The sequence below is a fragment of the Cyprinus carpio genome, chromosome B13 (assembly GCF_018340385.1).
Source record: "Cyprinus carpio isolate SPL01 chromosome B13, ASM1834038v1, whole genome shotgun sequence".
NCBI classification, from domain to species: domain Eukaryota; kingdom Metazoa; phylum Chordata; class Actinopteri; order Cypriniformes; family Cyprinidae; genus Cyprinus; species Cyprinus carpio.
In genome coordinates, this window is record NC_056609.1 from 11,732,936 (window position 1) to 11,748,403 (window position 15,468).

At 37.1% G+C, this 15,468-nt stretch overlaps 2 protein-coding genes across 3 annotated transcripts in view; one reads left to right on the forward strand and one right to left on the reverse strand.

Annotated features, from left to right (window-relative positions):
* The window catches only part of LOC109100573 (transmembrane protein 150A-like), a 29,227-nt gene extending 24,877 nt beyond the window's left edge, over positions 1 to 4,350 (forward strand). Inside the window, exon 8 of the mRNA XM_042736548.1 lies at positions 1,031 to 4,350. Coding sequence (XP_042592482.1) covers positions 1,031 to 1,275 — 245 coding nt within the window. The 3' untranslated portion in view covers positions 1,276 to 4,350. The remainder of the gene's footprint in view (positions 1 to 1,030) is intronic.
* On the reverse strand, positions 3,945 to 13,090 carry LOC122139400 (S-adenosylmethionine synthase-like). 2 transcript variants are annotated; one of them, XM_042736546.1, is made up of 9 exons: positions 12,722 to 13,089; positions 11,379 to 11,456; positions 10,974 to 11,096; positions 10,750 to 10,862; positions 10,520 to 10,663; positions 9,903 to 10,121; positions 9,095 to 9,277; positions 8,787 to 8,920; positions 3,945 to 5,905 (listed from the first exon to the last, which is right to left on the reverse strand). In XM_042736546.1, the coding sequence occupies exons 1-9, from the start codon at positions 12,795 to 12,797 to the stop codon at positions 5,803 to 5,805; spliced, it is 1,173 nt and encodes a 390-aa protein (XP_042592480.1). In that variant the 5' UTR covers positions 12,798 to 13,089; the 3' UTR covers positions 3,945 to 5,802. The 2 variants fall into 2 exon arrangements, with proteins under 2 accessions (XP_042592480.1, XP_042592481.1); XM_042736547.1 differs by lacking the exon at positions 3,945 to 5,905 and having other exon boundaries at positions 8,783 to 8,920; positions 12,722 to 13,090.
* Positions 13,091 to 15,468: the final 2,378 nt, after the last annotated feature.

The following is a 15,468-nucleotide window of genomic DNA, read 5'->3' on the forward strand; positions in this document are numbered from 1 at the left end:
TGATATTAATGCAAGGGTGTGAATATACCGTGCATAAAGTGTGACCTTTTTTCTTCTTCAAATCAATATAACATTCTGTGCTGTTCTCCCACCATTTCTCAAACCAATATTAAAACAAGTAATAAATGTAAAGGTAAAATTAGTTTTAAAATATCAATAACACTTTATTTTAAGGACCAATTCTCCCTCTTAACTAGTTGCTGATTATCATTGTGTATTACTAGCTTATTGGCTGTTTATTAGTACAGCTATTAGTTTATTAGTTTAGTTTTATTAGTTTATTAGTAGTATTAATAGTATTAGTAATTAATAATATTGTATTAATAGTATTATTTTTTAGTACTTTCTAAGTCTTATAAAGCACATATTAATGCATTATTCTCTATTAACATCCTCTATTAACAATAACATTCTCTTTTAACATTTTAGAACCCTTAATCCTACCCCATACCTAAACTACCTTACTATTAATAAGCAGCAAATTAGGAGTTTATTGAGGCAGTCGTAGTTAGTAATTAATAGTGTGAATTGGTCCCCAAACTAAAGTGTGACAAAAATATCAAGCACTGATTTTAGATTTGTATATGCATTATGTGCATTAAATATGCATTAACATGCACAGGAAATGCAAACTGCGACTCTATAGCAAATCTGCAAAGTAAAAAATTTAAATAATGTAACAATTTTGTCACACTTTACATAACATAAACGAATTTGGTGAGTGGCCTGAACTTTTTATCGAAAACATTTTCTATGATGTCACAAAAGCATTAACAGCTTTAAAAATAATTAATTCTGACAACTGTATTCTGTAGCTGTTATTTTTTCATTGGTCAGGTTTAGTGTTGCAATATTCTCAGATAACATATATTCCCAGAATGTTCGAATATCCTGTTGTATTCAGCTTTCAAGTTTTGCACTGCTTTTCTTTCTCAGTCACTGAGTTCATGCATGTTCTTCCTGTAATGCAAACAGGCCTGAGCATGAGTTTACAGTGTTCACTATGATTCCTTGATGAAACTTTCCTCAGGCGGGGTGTTTTTCGTCCAGGAGACTTTTGTCCTGCAACATGCATCAGCTATTTTCGAGTGGGTCTTCTGTGTCATTATTATGCTGTTCTACGGCACATTTGCTTTTGAATTCGCCGGGATATCTAGTGACACAATGATGGTGCTGGCCCGTGGGCAATCTCTACAGTCCGTAAGCCGAGACCACAAAATGGAGTCTCTTGCTGGGGCCAGTCAGCACCAGCCTGAGAGCCTATCCATACTGTAACCTCAGTGTCCTGTATGTCTCTCAACACTAGAAAAACACTACAACTGCAGAGGGAAAGTAACAGAAACTGGACATGGCTCTCATACACCTTTGCCAAAGAATCCAGCTCAGATTTTGCACATTTTTGAGAGACTTCTTCACTCTCCGGGGACCTTTTGAATCACACAGCTTCCATGCTGGGAAAAACAAAGATCATTGCCTGGATGTGTCGGAGTTTCCATTAGATCTCATTGGGATTTTTAAGTATCTGCGTTACTTGGATAAAAGAACTACAGACTACATGCGTCCATTGGTGAAACCAGAGGACCACTACCCCAATGGTGTAGTAAACTAAACCGAAGCCTTTTGCAACCATCAACACTCAAGCATTTTAACATAGTGCCTCATAACAGATGCTGTTGTGCCAATTCCAGACAATGGATCCCAAAATGCTGATGTTTTCTGTGCCTTTAGTTTTTTTCAAAGGCAGAGATGGCTAAATAGCATTTTATTGTCAAATATCTCTGCTGTCTGTTAACTGATCAAGGTGATTCATTTTGCTTAATCACCGTATGCTGTCAGAATTTATTTTTCAGATGATTGTCAGTAACGATGTGCCTTAAAACTAAAAACCAAATACCGATATTTAATAGAAATGTACTTTGTGTCCATAGTCAAACTGCCTTGAATATATAAGGCATGCATTATTATTATTATTTTTTTTTTGGATATGCAGCAAATATTATGCTGGTTGTAAACAACTAAGCTGAATGAGTTCAGCAAAAAACTCTCGCGAAACAGGCGCATAAGCTTATCACATTAAGTCGCCAGTAACTGGTGCCATTCCAGATGTCATGTTAGAGTCTATGAGTATTGCTGTGCATTGTGACCAAATGTAATTGAGAAGAGAGTTTGTCCTGAGGTCAGTGTGATCATAGCTTTCCCTCTTTCTGTTACTGTGGGAATTGTTGTGTGTGTGTTTGGGGTTTATGGGAGTTGGTTACAAGGAAGCGTCTTGAAATGAAAGACTGAGTTTTCTCAGAAGCTACCCTTTAATGTAAAGGGTGACTAGTTTAGGTGTTCTTAGATGTACAGTAGTCTCTGTGAGTTATTTTTTGCAGACAAAATGACTTGCAGCAGGACTGCAAGTTCAGAATTGATTTTGTTTTGAAAAACAGATGCAATTTGGTTTACATATTTTCATTTGACATTTACATTGGTCAAATGTTTTCACACTACCAGCATGACAAACAAAAAATTATATTGTTCCTCAGTTAATATCAAGGGAGTTTTGTCATTTAATTTGTCAGGATAAGAGCCATATTTAAGCTTATCACAGATTGATCCTACTGGTGTCGTCCTGAAAACATATTTCGTGTCATTTCACTTTACTAATTCTCTTCGCTCAGGAATTTCAGATCTGTCTTTTGCTGTCACATATCTTCTCTCTGCATTCAAGACTGCATCGATCCACCAGATATAAGTGAAAGTTTGACCATTTCTGTTACTTGTTAAGAACAGTTCCTTCATAGCGAGCTTTATTTTGCTTCAGTTGCATCTTGTAATACTGTGTTAACCCCATAATTTGGTTTCATTTGTTTAAACCATTGATTCGTCCCATTGTCAATCGTTCATCCAAAAATAAAAATTCAATGTATACGCACTTTCATTTTGTTTCAAATCCAAATGCTGTTATGTTTCCCGTGGAAGTCAAAAGAAGAAATTTGAAGAATTGTTGTGCAGTTCAATTCCTCACTGGATAATTCACAGTAATGACCGCCATAAAAGTAGCTCATAAGACTCATTTTGCGTATTTCAGTTGTTCCGTATCACTCCATCAGTGCCATCAAATATGAGAAAAATGTATTACATTTAATTTTGTTTCTCGCATAAAATGATCACATAGTTAGAAGAATTGAAATGCAGCAAACAAGTCACAGCAGGACACTGTTTTTGTGGTTTTTGGAGCTTAACAGACATGAGATAAATTTTTTAAGTAACATGCAAACAACCAGCATCTTCTAAAGTTTGCAAAAATTCTCATTTTGTGTTCCACACGGGAAAAAAATCAATAAAGTTGTAATTTTTGACTAGTCCTTCAAAAACAGTTAAAAGAGTCATTTTTTTCTGCATTACCTTTTGCCTAGACTTGTGTTCCTTCATGTATTATCTATTTGTTTACTTAATCTTGGACTCTGACAGTCAATAGCTGTACTGCTGCAAACCTGCTGTCACCATTCAACAAGACTCTGCCACACATCAGCATTTAATGACATACCAGATAGCAAAAATAACTTAATGTGCCTTTGTTTTGACCAGAGATTGGAGAAATGTTTTGGAGTTTTATGGCAGGATGTGTTTGATTGTGCTGTAATTTTGCCTTAAAATGAATGGAAATAAAGCAGAATCAGACGTTACACTCGTTAACCTTTCTCTCTCATTTCTGTGAATGAACTTTGCTTAAGTCATGTAGACTGTGTCACACAATTCCTGTTAGTAGTCACCATGGCCTTCGAGTTTGTTTGACTTATCAAGTGTTTCGCTTCAGCTTTTGGTGACCTGTTGCAAAACTGTGTAGTAGCAAACATATTATTTGCACATAATGCAACATAATGGAATGATTGGTTGGCATATTAACCAACAAATGAGTCATTCACTGTGTTTAAAGACATCCATACTGACACCAGACATATATGAAGAATTTTCTTCAACTTCAATTATCCACAATTATTTACATGTCAAATTCTTAATTCAATCTTATAGACAAAAGTTGAAAATCTGAAAGAAAACAGCAAGAAGAAGATGGTTTATAGTGTTTTTAGGGGTTAATGCCTCTGCTGAACTCCCAGAAGTCTAAAGAAAACAAATGAGCGGCTTTCACACACATTTCAAGTATGCAACATAATCTGGCTTTGTTCATAACTGAAGTAGGCTACATACACACACACACACACACATATGCTCACTCTCCAGGGATGACAATTAATGTAAGACCAGCACAGGATCTGTACACGTAAACAACAATATTCTCATAATACCCCTCTGCCATTATCAAACATTAATGAGATAATGCAGTCAAAAAGTTCTTATGATGCAAGAAAGAGGCACACAAATTAGACCCTTTTAAGACTGTAAATATATGATGCAAGGAATATGTTTATCAGATTGTATAACTTATAAAACCTAAAGCTCCCAGTGGTCCACAATATGCTTATAACTCTTCGCAACACACTGCTTTAACTTGTTACAGCCACAATGAAAAACTGACTAAATAGTTCATTTGGCTCATAAAAAAGAAACAGAAATTGAAAGAGAAAAAGAAAATGAATAATAATTATTTAAATCATTTTACGTAAGGCTATAAAGCCGAAATGTGTTTTTCTGAGGCACTAGTGGCACCAAACAGAATTGCACTGCAGTTTTCCCAAGCTCTTCTCCATTGATATTCCCGCCCAAAACTCATGCCAGTGTTGCTGCTGACAGAGTAATGTTTTGATAGCACCACAGAGTCACAGTACTTACACTTTTTAAGGTAATCAAACTATGAGCTGATTACTTAAAGTTTTCTCTATATTCTAAGCTGGTATAGGCTAGGATGCACTTTAGCTTGAAGGAATGCAGTGTTGCCAATTTAGCAATTTTGTTGCTAGATTTTGTAACTTTTCAGAATACCCAAGAAACTTTTTTTCTTTTCTTTTTTTTTTAGCAACAAATGATCATAATGATAATAAAGGCACATATTTTCATCTAAATTACATAAAAACAGGAAACCATTGAACAGCTAGCCAGTCAAGCAGCACATCAGTCTGGAGAGAGCTGGAGAAAGATGCCTAACAGTACAAACATCAAATGTGCATTAAGTTGCTAGTTCCAATTGGTCAATAATAAATGCACATTAATGATAGGCTACAGCATGTTATTAGCTTGTACATATAATTGTTGTCCAGTTAGGTACACTGTAAGAAAAATTGTTCAGAATGTGCAGTTTTACTACTTAATAAGAAAAGTACATAAAATGTGTAGGCTAACTGTTCAATAATTTAATGTTGTACAAAATCCGATCATAAAGATGCTACTTGTTACTTTTACAAATTACAATATTGTATGTTTATAATATTTGAATGAACAAATAACATTTAAAAAAAAAAATTCGCTGAGATTTGAGTAATCTCGTTGTGTGCTCTACATAAAAATGCTGTTTTGTGTCGTGGTTATGCAGTGAGGTCATCAAGCAATGACATCACAACGTCATTTTGCAACTTGTAGCAACAAATCGATCTGCCTTTAGCAACTTCCCCTGAAACTTAGTTGGCAACACGGAAGGAATGGTAGATTGTCATGAGTGCTGATGCGATGAAACAGTTGTGAGGGATCCTTTCACGGCAGTCTTCTAAATAAAAGACCGGATTCAATTTACAGTAGGCCTATATATTCGTCTAATCTGAAATGTAGCATATGTGGGAAGAGAACTGAAATCATCTGAGAGAGGAGCGCTGGAAGAAAGAGCTCCTGAATGACTGAATGTAAGACTGGCGCGCGCCTCTCAGTTTAAACCTTGAGACTCTTGGCCATCTCCCAGGGGAACTCTGACCGGCCAAAATGACCGTAGCAGGCGGTGCTCTGGTAGATCGGTCTCTTCAGGTTCAGGTCCCTGTCAAGTAGAAATTGAGTTTGTTAGCTTTTCACCAAACAGCCCTTGCCTAAATCCTACTTACACCAAAATTGTGATTAACTAAATAAAATGTACTTAATTTAAGTGCATCGTTACTTTTTAAAATACGCTTAATACACAGTAGAACCACCATTTAGGCCTATTGGTGGTAGCGATACTCCCCCTGGAGGACATATCGGGAAATGTCATGTTTACATATATTAGCCTACTATGACGATTGAGAAGGATTGTAATCAGTGTACAGGTCCTTCTCAAAAAATTAGCATATTGTGAAAAAGTTCATTATTTTCCATAATGTAATGATAAAAATTAAACTTACATATATTTTAGATTCATTGCACACCAACTGAAATATTTCAGGTCTTTTATTGTTTTAATACTGATGATTTTGGCATACAGCTCATGAAAACCCAAAATTCCTATCTCAAAAAATGAGCATATTTCATCCGGCCAATAAAAGAAAAGTGTTTTTAATACAAAAAAGGTCAACCTTCAAATAATTATGTTAAGTTATGCACTCAATACTTGGTCGGGAATCCTTTTGCAGAAATGACTGCTTCAATGCGGAGTGGCATGGAGGCAATCCGCCTGTGGCACTGCTGAGGTGTTATGGAGGCCCAGGATGCTTCGATAGCAGCCTTAAGCTCATCCAGAGTGTTGGGTCTTGCGTCTCTCAACTTTCTCTTCACAATATCCCACAGATTCTCTATGGGGTTCAGGTCAGGAGAGTTGGCAGGCCAATTGAGCACAGTAATACCATGGTCAGTAAACCATTTACCAGTGGTTTTGGCACTGTGAGCAGGTGCCAGGTCGTGCTGAAAAACGAAATCTTCATCTCCATAAAGCTTTTCAGCAGATGGAAGCATGAGGTGCTCCAAAATCTCCTGATAGCTAGCTGCATTGACCCTGCCCTTGATAAAACACAGTGGACCAACACCAGCAGCTGACATGGCACCCCAGACCATCACTGACTGTGGGTACTTGACACTGGACTTCAGGCATTTTGGCATTTCCTTCTCCCCAGTCTTCCTCCAGTCTCTGGCACCTTGATTTCCGAATGACATGCAAAAATTTGCTTTCATCCGAAAAAAGTACTTTGGACCACTGAGCAACAGTCCAGTGCTGCTTCTCTGTAGCCCAGGTCAGGCGCTTCTGCCGCTGTTTCTGGTTCAAAAGCACACGCCTGTGCACGGTGGCTCTGGATGTTTCTACTCCAGACTCAGTCCACTGCTTCCGCAGGTCCCCCAAAGTCTGGAATCGGTCCTTCTCCACAATCTTCCTCAGGGTCCGGTCACCTCTTCTCGTTGTGCAGCGTTTTTTTGCCACACTTTTTCCTTCCCACAGACTTCCCACTGAGGTGCCTTGATACAGCACTCTGGGAACAGCCTATTCGTTCAGAAATTTCTTTCTGTGTCTTACCCTCTCGCTTGAGGGTGTCAATGATGGCCTTCTGGGTTAACCTCTTACCCATGATTGCGGTTTTGAGTAATGAACCAGGCTGGGAGTTTTTTAAAAGCCTCAGGAATCTTTTGCAGGTGTTTAGAGTTAATTAGTTGATTCAGATGATTAGGTTAATAGCTCGTTTAGAGAACCTTTTCATGATATGCTAATTTTTTGAGATAGGAATTTTGGGTTTTCATGAGCTGTATGCCAAAATCATCAGTATTAAAACAATAAAAGACCTGAAATATTTCAGTTGGTGTGCAATGAATCTAAAATATATGAAAGTTTAATTTTTATCATTACATTATGGAAAATAATGAACTTTTTCACAATATGCTAATTTTTTGAGAAGGACCTGTATTTCTCTGTTTTTAATGTCACAGATTTTTAAGATGTGTACACACACTGGTTCATGTTTTATTAGGAATACCAATAGGTGTAATGGTTTCTATAGCCTACCATACAAACTTTTTGTCTGCCCCTTAATCCTAAACCTAGCCCTCACAGAAAACTTTTTGCATTTTTAGATTTTCAAAAAAACTTAATTTAGTATGATTTATAAGCTGTATTATATTATAATAATAATAACATCCAAAAAACTAATTGTGGTATTACTATCCTTGTGGGGACATTTGGATGGGAATACAAGGCACACACACACACACACATTTGTAATATTATACCTTTGAATCTGCCCAAAATAGTGCAAACATGTGAACTTGAACTAAGTTACATGCTAAAGTGTAAAGAATTCACAATATTGTATTACAGTAGTGTCCTTATTATTTCAAGAGGACAGTTTTCACTTGCTGTTCATGTTAACTATTAATATTTACTTTAATATAGAAAATGTTAATTTAGTTTTATTTTGTGGTTACTCATTGACCAAAATGTTATTTTCGTCTACTAAAAGTAGCTGCTGTTTAGGTCTAAGTAAACCTGATTGGATGCCGTGATTTTGCCAAGTAAGACATGTTCCTGGATCAACATTAGGCCTACTGTCCAAAAATATAGACCCAAACCCTACACCTAAACCCATACACCATAAACCCACCTAAACTCTACCCATAATTTATTCCTAAAGTCAGTGTGAAATGATAGCTGATTAACAAGGGTGTAGAAGCACCTAACCCTGATCGTAAGCCTAAAACAGATATTTCCTGAAAAGTTATCCCTCAGTTCTGATTGGTTAATTGGAATGTTGTTCCAGGATCAACAAGGATGTTGATCCAAGAACATGTTGTACTTGGTGAAATCATGCTCACTAAATTCCACGTACATATTGTTCCCCTCCATTTTAACACACCCACACAAAGTACTGAACTTAACCATTGTGTTTTTAAAGCTGAAAAACAGAACATTTTGTTTTCCTTCCCTAAAGAACGTATAAGAACGTATTATCTTATTAATTGTTTACCTAACAATGACACCTGGTCGGAGGTCAAAGTTCTTGTTGACAATCTGTAGCAACTCCTTCTCTGTTTTTTCTGATGAGTCGTAGGTGAAAAGGGAGATTGAGAGAGGGTAGGCGACTCCAATGGCGTAAGACACCTACAGAATACATTAAATATTCATGACCCTGCTCCAGACACCAGCTCATCCATTCCAGATTCTGGATCCAGATCAAATTGATCAATAATGTGGATCAGTTTTTTTTTTTGTCTAGACACAACCATATGCATTGTTCACAGTTTTTTATTCAAGATGTCTACACTTTTGTCTTACCTGAACCAACACTCTTCTGCACAGTTTGGCCTTGACCAGAGACTTAGCCACCCAGCGTGCAGCATAGGCAGCAGAGCGGTCCACCTTGGTGTAGTCCTTTCCAGAGAATGCTCCACCACCATGAGCCCCCCATCCACCATATGTGTCCACAATAATCTTCCTACCTGTGACACCGGCATCTCCCTGAAAAGCAAAGATTTTATATGGTTTAAACAAAAGTTCACCAAAAATGAGAATTCTGTCATCCTAATGTAATTCCAAACTAGTTATGTTTTCTGTGAAAAAACAAAGGGAGAATGTTGTGAAGAATTATGAAACAGCTCTTCACCTCATAGAAGTTTGTGTCTAGTTTGTGTTCATGCACAGATTTGAAATGGCTCACCATGTTCTGCTACAATAAACATGAGAACCAGTGCTGTTGTGGTGTCAGTGACACTGGCACGACAGCTTTGACATATAGTACAGTAGGTGAAGATTTTCACTGAATAATGACTTCATTTTGGCGTGTTCCTCATTCAATGAATAGTATTACTTGTATTGCTGAATAAGACTTATATTATAGTAGTGCACAAATAATACTAACTACTTTGTGTTTTTTTTTTTTTTTTTTTTTGTTTTGTTTTTTTATAAAGCTGCACAAATATTCTTCAAAAAATGAATTCTGTAGGAAAAAAACAGCATAAAGGTTTAAAACACCATAAGGGTGAAAATGTAATGACTGATTTTCTTTTTTTAAGTGAATTAAACCTTTAAAGTTCATTATACAACAGTGTTTCATACAACCGTTTGAATTGTAGAAAGTGCTCACCTGAGGCCCTCCGATGACAAAGCGTCCACTTGGCTGCAGATGGTAGACAGTCTTATCATCGAGATATTTTGCTGGCACCACAGCTTTGATGACCTTCTCCTTCAGAATACGCTGCTGCTCCTCCAGTGAAATACAGTCGTCATGTTGGACGGAGATGACCACTGTGTGGACACGCAGAGGAATAACAGCGCCATTCTCCTGCTTGTAGTGCACAGTGACCTGAAGTTGTGGAAAACATCTGAAGTCATCATTTCAATTGACTTTGGGAATGTGAATGACATTTCCTGCTGTATGGTCTGAAAATGGCAGAACTTTAAAATAGACCAGAGGTTTCAGTTTCCTGAGAGCTGCCCAGCTTGAGTTGCTGGCATGCTCCTGAGATTGACGGGTGCTCAGCCGTGTCCTCTGTCCCACTGGGAAAAGTAAGGACCACCTATTGGCCAATGTGTTGGTTCAATGAACACTCGGCTGATAAGATAGCATGGTCAATGTCAGTCAGGGGCTTTGAACCAGCACATTGTGGCTCTGAAGACTCAATTATATCAACTTGTGATTGTAGGTGTGCAATTTTTTACTCTAAATATAATATTTAGGTTTTTCAGTTTTATTTTGCTGACCTGAGTTTTTGAGTCGGGGCGGAGCCATGGGATGGTGCCATCCCGCCGCAGCTCGGCCATTTTGGCATTGAGTTTGTGAGCGAGGACAATAGTGAGTGGCATGCACTCCTCCGTCTCATCAGTGGCGTAGCCAAACATGAGCCCCTAAGACACAACGGAAATGCAATATGAGGATGTTTGTCTCAAACGATGTGCTCAAACACATTTGTACACATCCGTTGTGTTCGGACCTGGTCTCCAGCTCCAATATCTTCCTCATGTCTGTCAACGTGGACACCCTGCGCTATATCAGGAGACTGCTGCTCGAGAGCCACCAGCACATTGCAGGTTTTATAGTCGAATCCTAAACAGATGGAAGAGCAGAGAGTGGACATGTATGGTGGATGAGGTAGTAAAGATCTGAAGTACTAGTTTCAGCGGTATGCTGAAAATCAAAGTATGTATTGATCCTGACCTTTTTCAGAGTTGTCGTAACCAATGTGTTTAATGGTGTCTCGCACAACCTTCTGGTAGTCAACGTTGGCCCGAGATGTGATCTCACCACAGAGAAGTACCATACCAGTCTTACAAACAGTTTCTGATGATTAAAACAACCTTAATTAGTCCAATGACCCATGAAAAGGAAAGTTGGCATTTTATAATGCATTGCTAGGTTAGAAATGGAAATGTTATTCATTTAAATGCCCTTAAACTTTAGGGATGGAAAGAGTACAAGAAATGGTCACTCTATAACTGAACGAGAGTCAAGATAAGTGACCCGCTGTTGGACTTTAAACTTTCAAACAATATATTGACAGTCATGTTTATACAGAAGGAGTTTATGTTTTTATTTTATGTGTGATTAAAAATGTTCACTCACCACAGGCCACTTTGGCATCCGGGTCCTGCTTCAAGTGTGCGTCAAGAACTGCATCACTGATTTGGTCACAGATTTTATCTATTAACAAAATCACACCATTATAAAACAAAGTTATGTAGTGGCCCAGATGAAGGTTCAAGTGTGGGGTTAGTGTTATAACACCAGAAAGTTTCAGATTAAGAGTTTAATGCCTCTCTTGTAGTAAGTTTGTAGGACACAGGAATCCCAACAAAGCAAAACCCCTGCTGAGCAATTGGATGACAATACCAGTGGTCCTCTCCTTTCAGAATCATTCACTCAGTCTATATTTGGGCTGCTAGCTGAGGCAACAGTTTAGGTGAGTTACATCAGAAAATACGCTGTCCAAAAAAACATCTCAGGTGATAATATGAGACAAACAAGTCAAATCTATGAGATCACTACAGTCTGGAGCATTATGGTATAGATTTTTTTGCATCTTGCACATGCACGCCTATTGATTGATCTGCTGAAATATGTGCTGATGGGAGATGTTTAGCAAGACTCTTAAAATTTTGTTCATGTGAACCAGACAGGTCAGTTTGCAGTGTTGCAAAATTTGTCTAGGAGTAACCAGACCGGATTAGATTAAAAGTCATTAAAACTTATTAAGAGTCATTAAGTTTGAAAGAAGCTTTGAAATATGTATTGTGAAAGGCCAATCAAACTGACTAAGCATATTCCAGGAGTGCAGCATATGAAAATGTCTACAGCACTTTGGCCTTGCAGCATGACATGAGAGAAACGCAATATGGTTGATAAGAAATGTAAGGTCTGGCAAGTTCCCACATGAAACAGAAGTAACTACTGAAGCAAAATCTGTTGGCAAACAGGTGTGCCTAAATTTGACTCACTAGACAGCCATGGGATGGTGTCAAAATCAAACCATTCACTGTATCAGTAAGTTCATTATGAAATAAACTGCATAGTAAATATGTAACTGAGAAAAGCCTCCAAATGCTATGCAGTAATTTAACACCTATGTAAAAGTCATGACCCCTAATTGACTATTTTTGTCTACTACAATTTCACTCCATGCAATACCAGCTTAGCACATGGTACTGTGGAAGTTTTGCTACTGAAAAGTGTGAATGAAACCCGTTGAACTGCTTAAGCAGCTTACTTCTGTATGAACTGTTGCTAAACCAGCTCACCACTTCTATATGTTCCAATGACTTATCGAGGCAGGTGAATTAGTCCATAAGTACATGTCTTTTAAGGGGTTTTCTCCATGCAAGCACCCAGGTCCAGAATGCAAAATCTCTATAGTACATACTACAAAATTTAGAAAATTTACAAATGTAAAAGTTCAGATTGAAAATCACCTGGATGCCCTTCTCCCACAGACTCTGAGGTGAACATGAAGGATCCGTCATCATGAACGTCATTCATTCCTTCCATGTTTGCCAGCAACTGACCAGATCTTCGAAATCAACTGGACAAAATAATGGATCAAGTGCTCAATAATTTTCCTCCAACTTTGGCTAAAGCAGGCCAAGTATGCAGAGCTCCTTATAGTCCTGAGGGTATAGAAGAAAGAATGATAGAAAGAAAGAGAGGTTTGCACATAGATCACAGACTATAGAACACACAACCTCGTCTCGAATCAAGTTTGCCCCTATATATGGCAGAAAGAAAACACACACACTAAGCTTTACTCACTCTCTCACTCACAAACATACACACATACAATCACACATGATTTGTGAACAAGTGGGGCAGACCATTCCAGGGGGTGTTGTTTGGGGGGAGGAGATTCAAACTTTCAGAAACTTTCTGTTAACCCCTTGTGTGCTCAGCTCTGTCATAGGAAGGTTTTCTTAGGGTTACGATGGCTGCTGCTGTCAGTGGACACTTGTGGGCTAGAAATCATCCTCACAACATACTAATATATATATATATATATATATATATATATATATATATATATATATATATATATATATATATATATATATATATATATATATATATATATATATATATCAGGGCAGGAGTGCTTACAAACAGATGATAAACTTTGTGGAAAAGTTATGTCCAGTAATACCAAATCTAGAGTGGGGTGTGGTGAAGTTAACTGCACATATGATTGGATGATACAGCCCTCCTCTCGTTTGAAAAAGACATGCTTGGCTAAAATGAATTATTTGTGATTGTGTAATAAATGCATTGCAAAACCCTTTAAAAAACATAATGGTTTAACATATAACAATCAGGGTCTGTTCCAAGACATGCTGTGCTGATCTTTGTTAAATTTTGAACTGTCTATGCTCAGAGTCTGCAGGTTTTGGATCATTATCTATACTGATATGACCAATTCTTCTTCTTCTTTTTTTTTTCTGAAGTCAATTGTAGATTGAAGATTTCCTCAAATAAAATTTCCTTTTCAAAGCTTCAAAGCTGCAATATGGGTCAAGCCAGGATGTGAGCAAGGGTTAAAATGTCAAATTAGGAAGACCTACTGGATCAGAACTTTGCAAAATTAATGTAATTATTTGTATAGATTTTATTTTTCTGCTTCATTCTCTGATCTGCGTTTGATTGATTTGCACACCACTACATTTCTCTCAAAATCATAAAATAGTTTAAGAGCGCTAATACATGAATTTAAGCTGAATAATGACACTTGTCTTGGGTTGCTTTACAGCAGATTCTCATTTAAATTAGCATCACTGATTCCTTTATTTCTTTGTTTATTACTGTGACAAATCTGCTTTGTATAAAGTGCTATATAATTGAAGGTGACTTGATAGAAAGCTAGTTTAGTAGTTAATAGTTTATTGTCATTTAATAAATGCTTAAAAAGCAACTTGTACTGTAGAGTTGTACTGTAAATGCAGGGCCATCCCCTGAAATAATCTCATGCCCTGCTGTCAAAGGCACAATGGTGATAGGGCAAGATCGTGATCTTTAGGTGCCCACACATGAGATTAAACCTACAACTTTTATGCTTGAGCAGAAAGACAAACAAAATCTATAGGAAACTGTAGGAGTGACCTATATAACTACTGAACTGGTTGAACTGTGATGGTGGACTGCACAGATGCTGAATAAATGTATGGATCCTTATCTGTGAACAGATGTGTTTAACTTAAGCATTATATATATAATTTATATATAATATATAATATAAGCAATATATATATAATTTTGCAGTTGGTGTTAAGTGTACAAATTTTGTTTTTCACATGGCAGTGAACAAATGGGTCAATGAAGTGAGATGGCAAGACAAAGGTCAGTTTCTTGTTGAACTCTCAACATGTGGCATAAAAGATGAGCTTTGAGAAACAACAACAACAACAACAACAACATAATTAGGTCCACTGACTTTTTTCCACTGAACAATTGAAGACAGTTATTTTCAATAATCATTACGATATAAAAATAATTAATTGTAATAAAAACATTTTTTACCAAAAAAAAAAAAAAAATGAGCATTGATTCTTTTTTTTTTTTCATTTTTTTTTTCATGTGAACTACACACGGACAAACAGGTGAGCACGTGAGACCACATTTTATGGACTATGATCTTTTAGCTGTGAGTAGATATGTGGTAGCTGTTCAGAGATGTCCCAACTATCTGGTCAGGAAACAAACTCAACTAAACATGATGAGAAAACGAATGCAAGCAGGGCTAAAATGTGCTGGTTTAAAATTTCATGGCTGACAGTCACTAGCCATGTGTAATGTGTGTGTATGATTGATCCACTCCTAAATACACATATGACAGAACTATTCATTTCCATAATATGTCCTAGAAATATAGACCTATCCATTATGCTGACTCCAAGATCTGTTCTTTTTGCAGATATAGTTTAATCTTTAAATTAATTCAGGCGACTCTGAAATGAAAGCCTTATGCTTTCCTTTCCTTAAATGAGCCCAAATTAATTTAGTGTTTCATTGTAATTGTATATTAAAGGGATACTCCACCCCAAAATGAAAAATTTTGTCATTAATCACTTACCCCCGTGTCGTTCCAAGCCTGTAAAAGCTTAGTTCGTCTTCGGAAAACAATTTAAGATATTTGGGATGAAAACCAGGAGGCTTGTGACTGTCCCATAGACTGCCA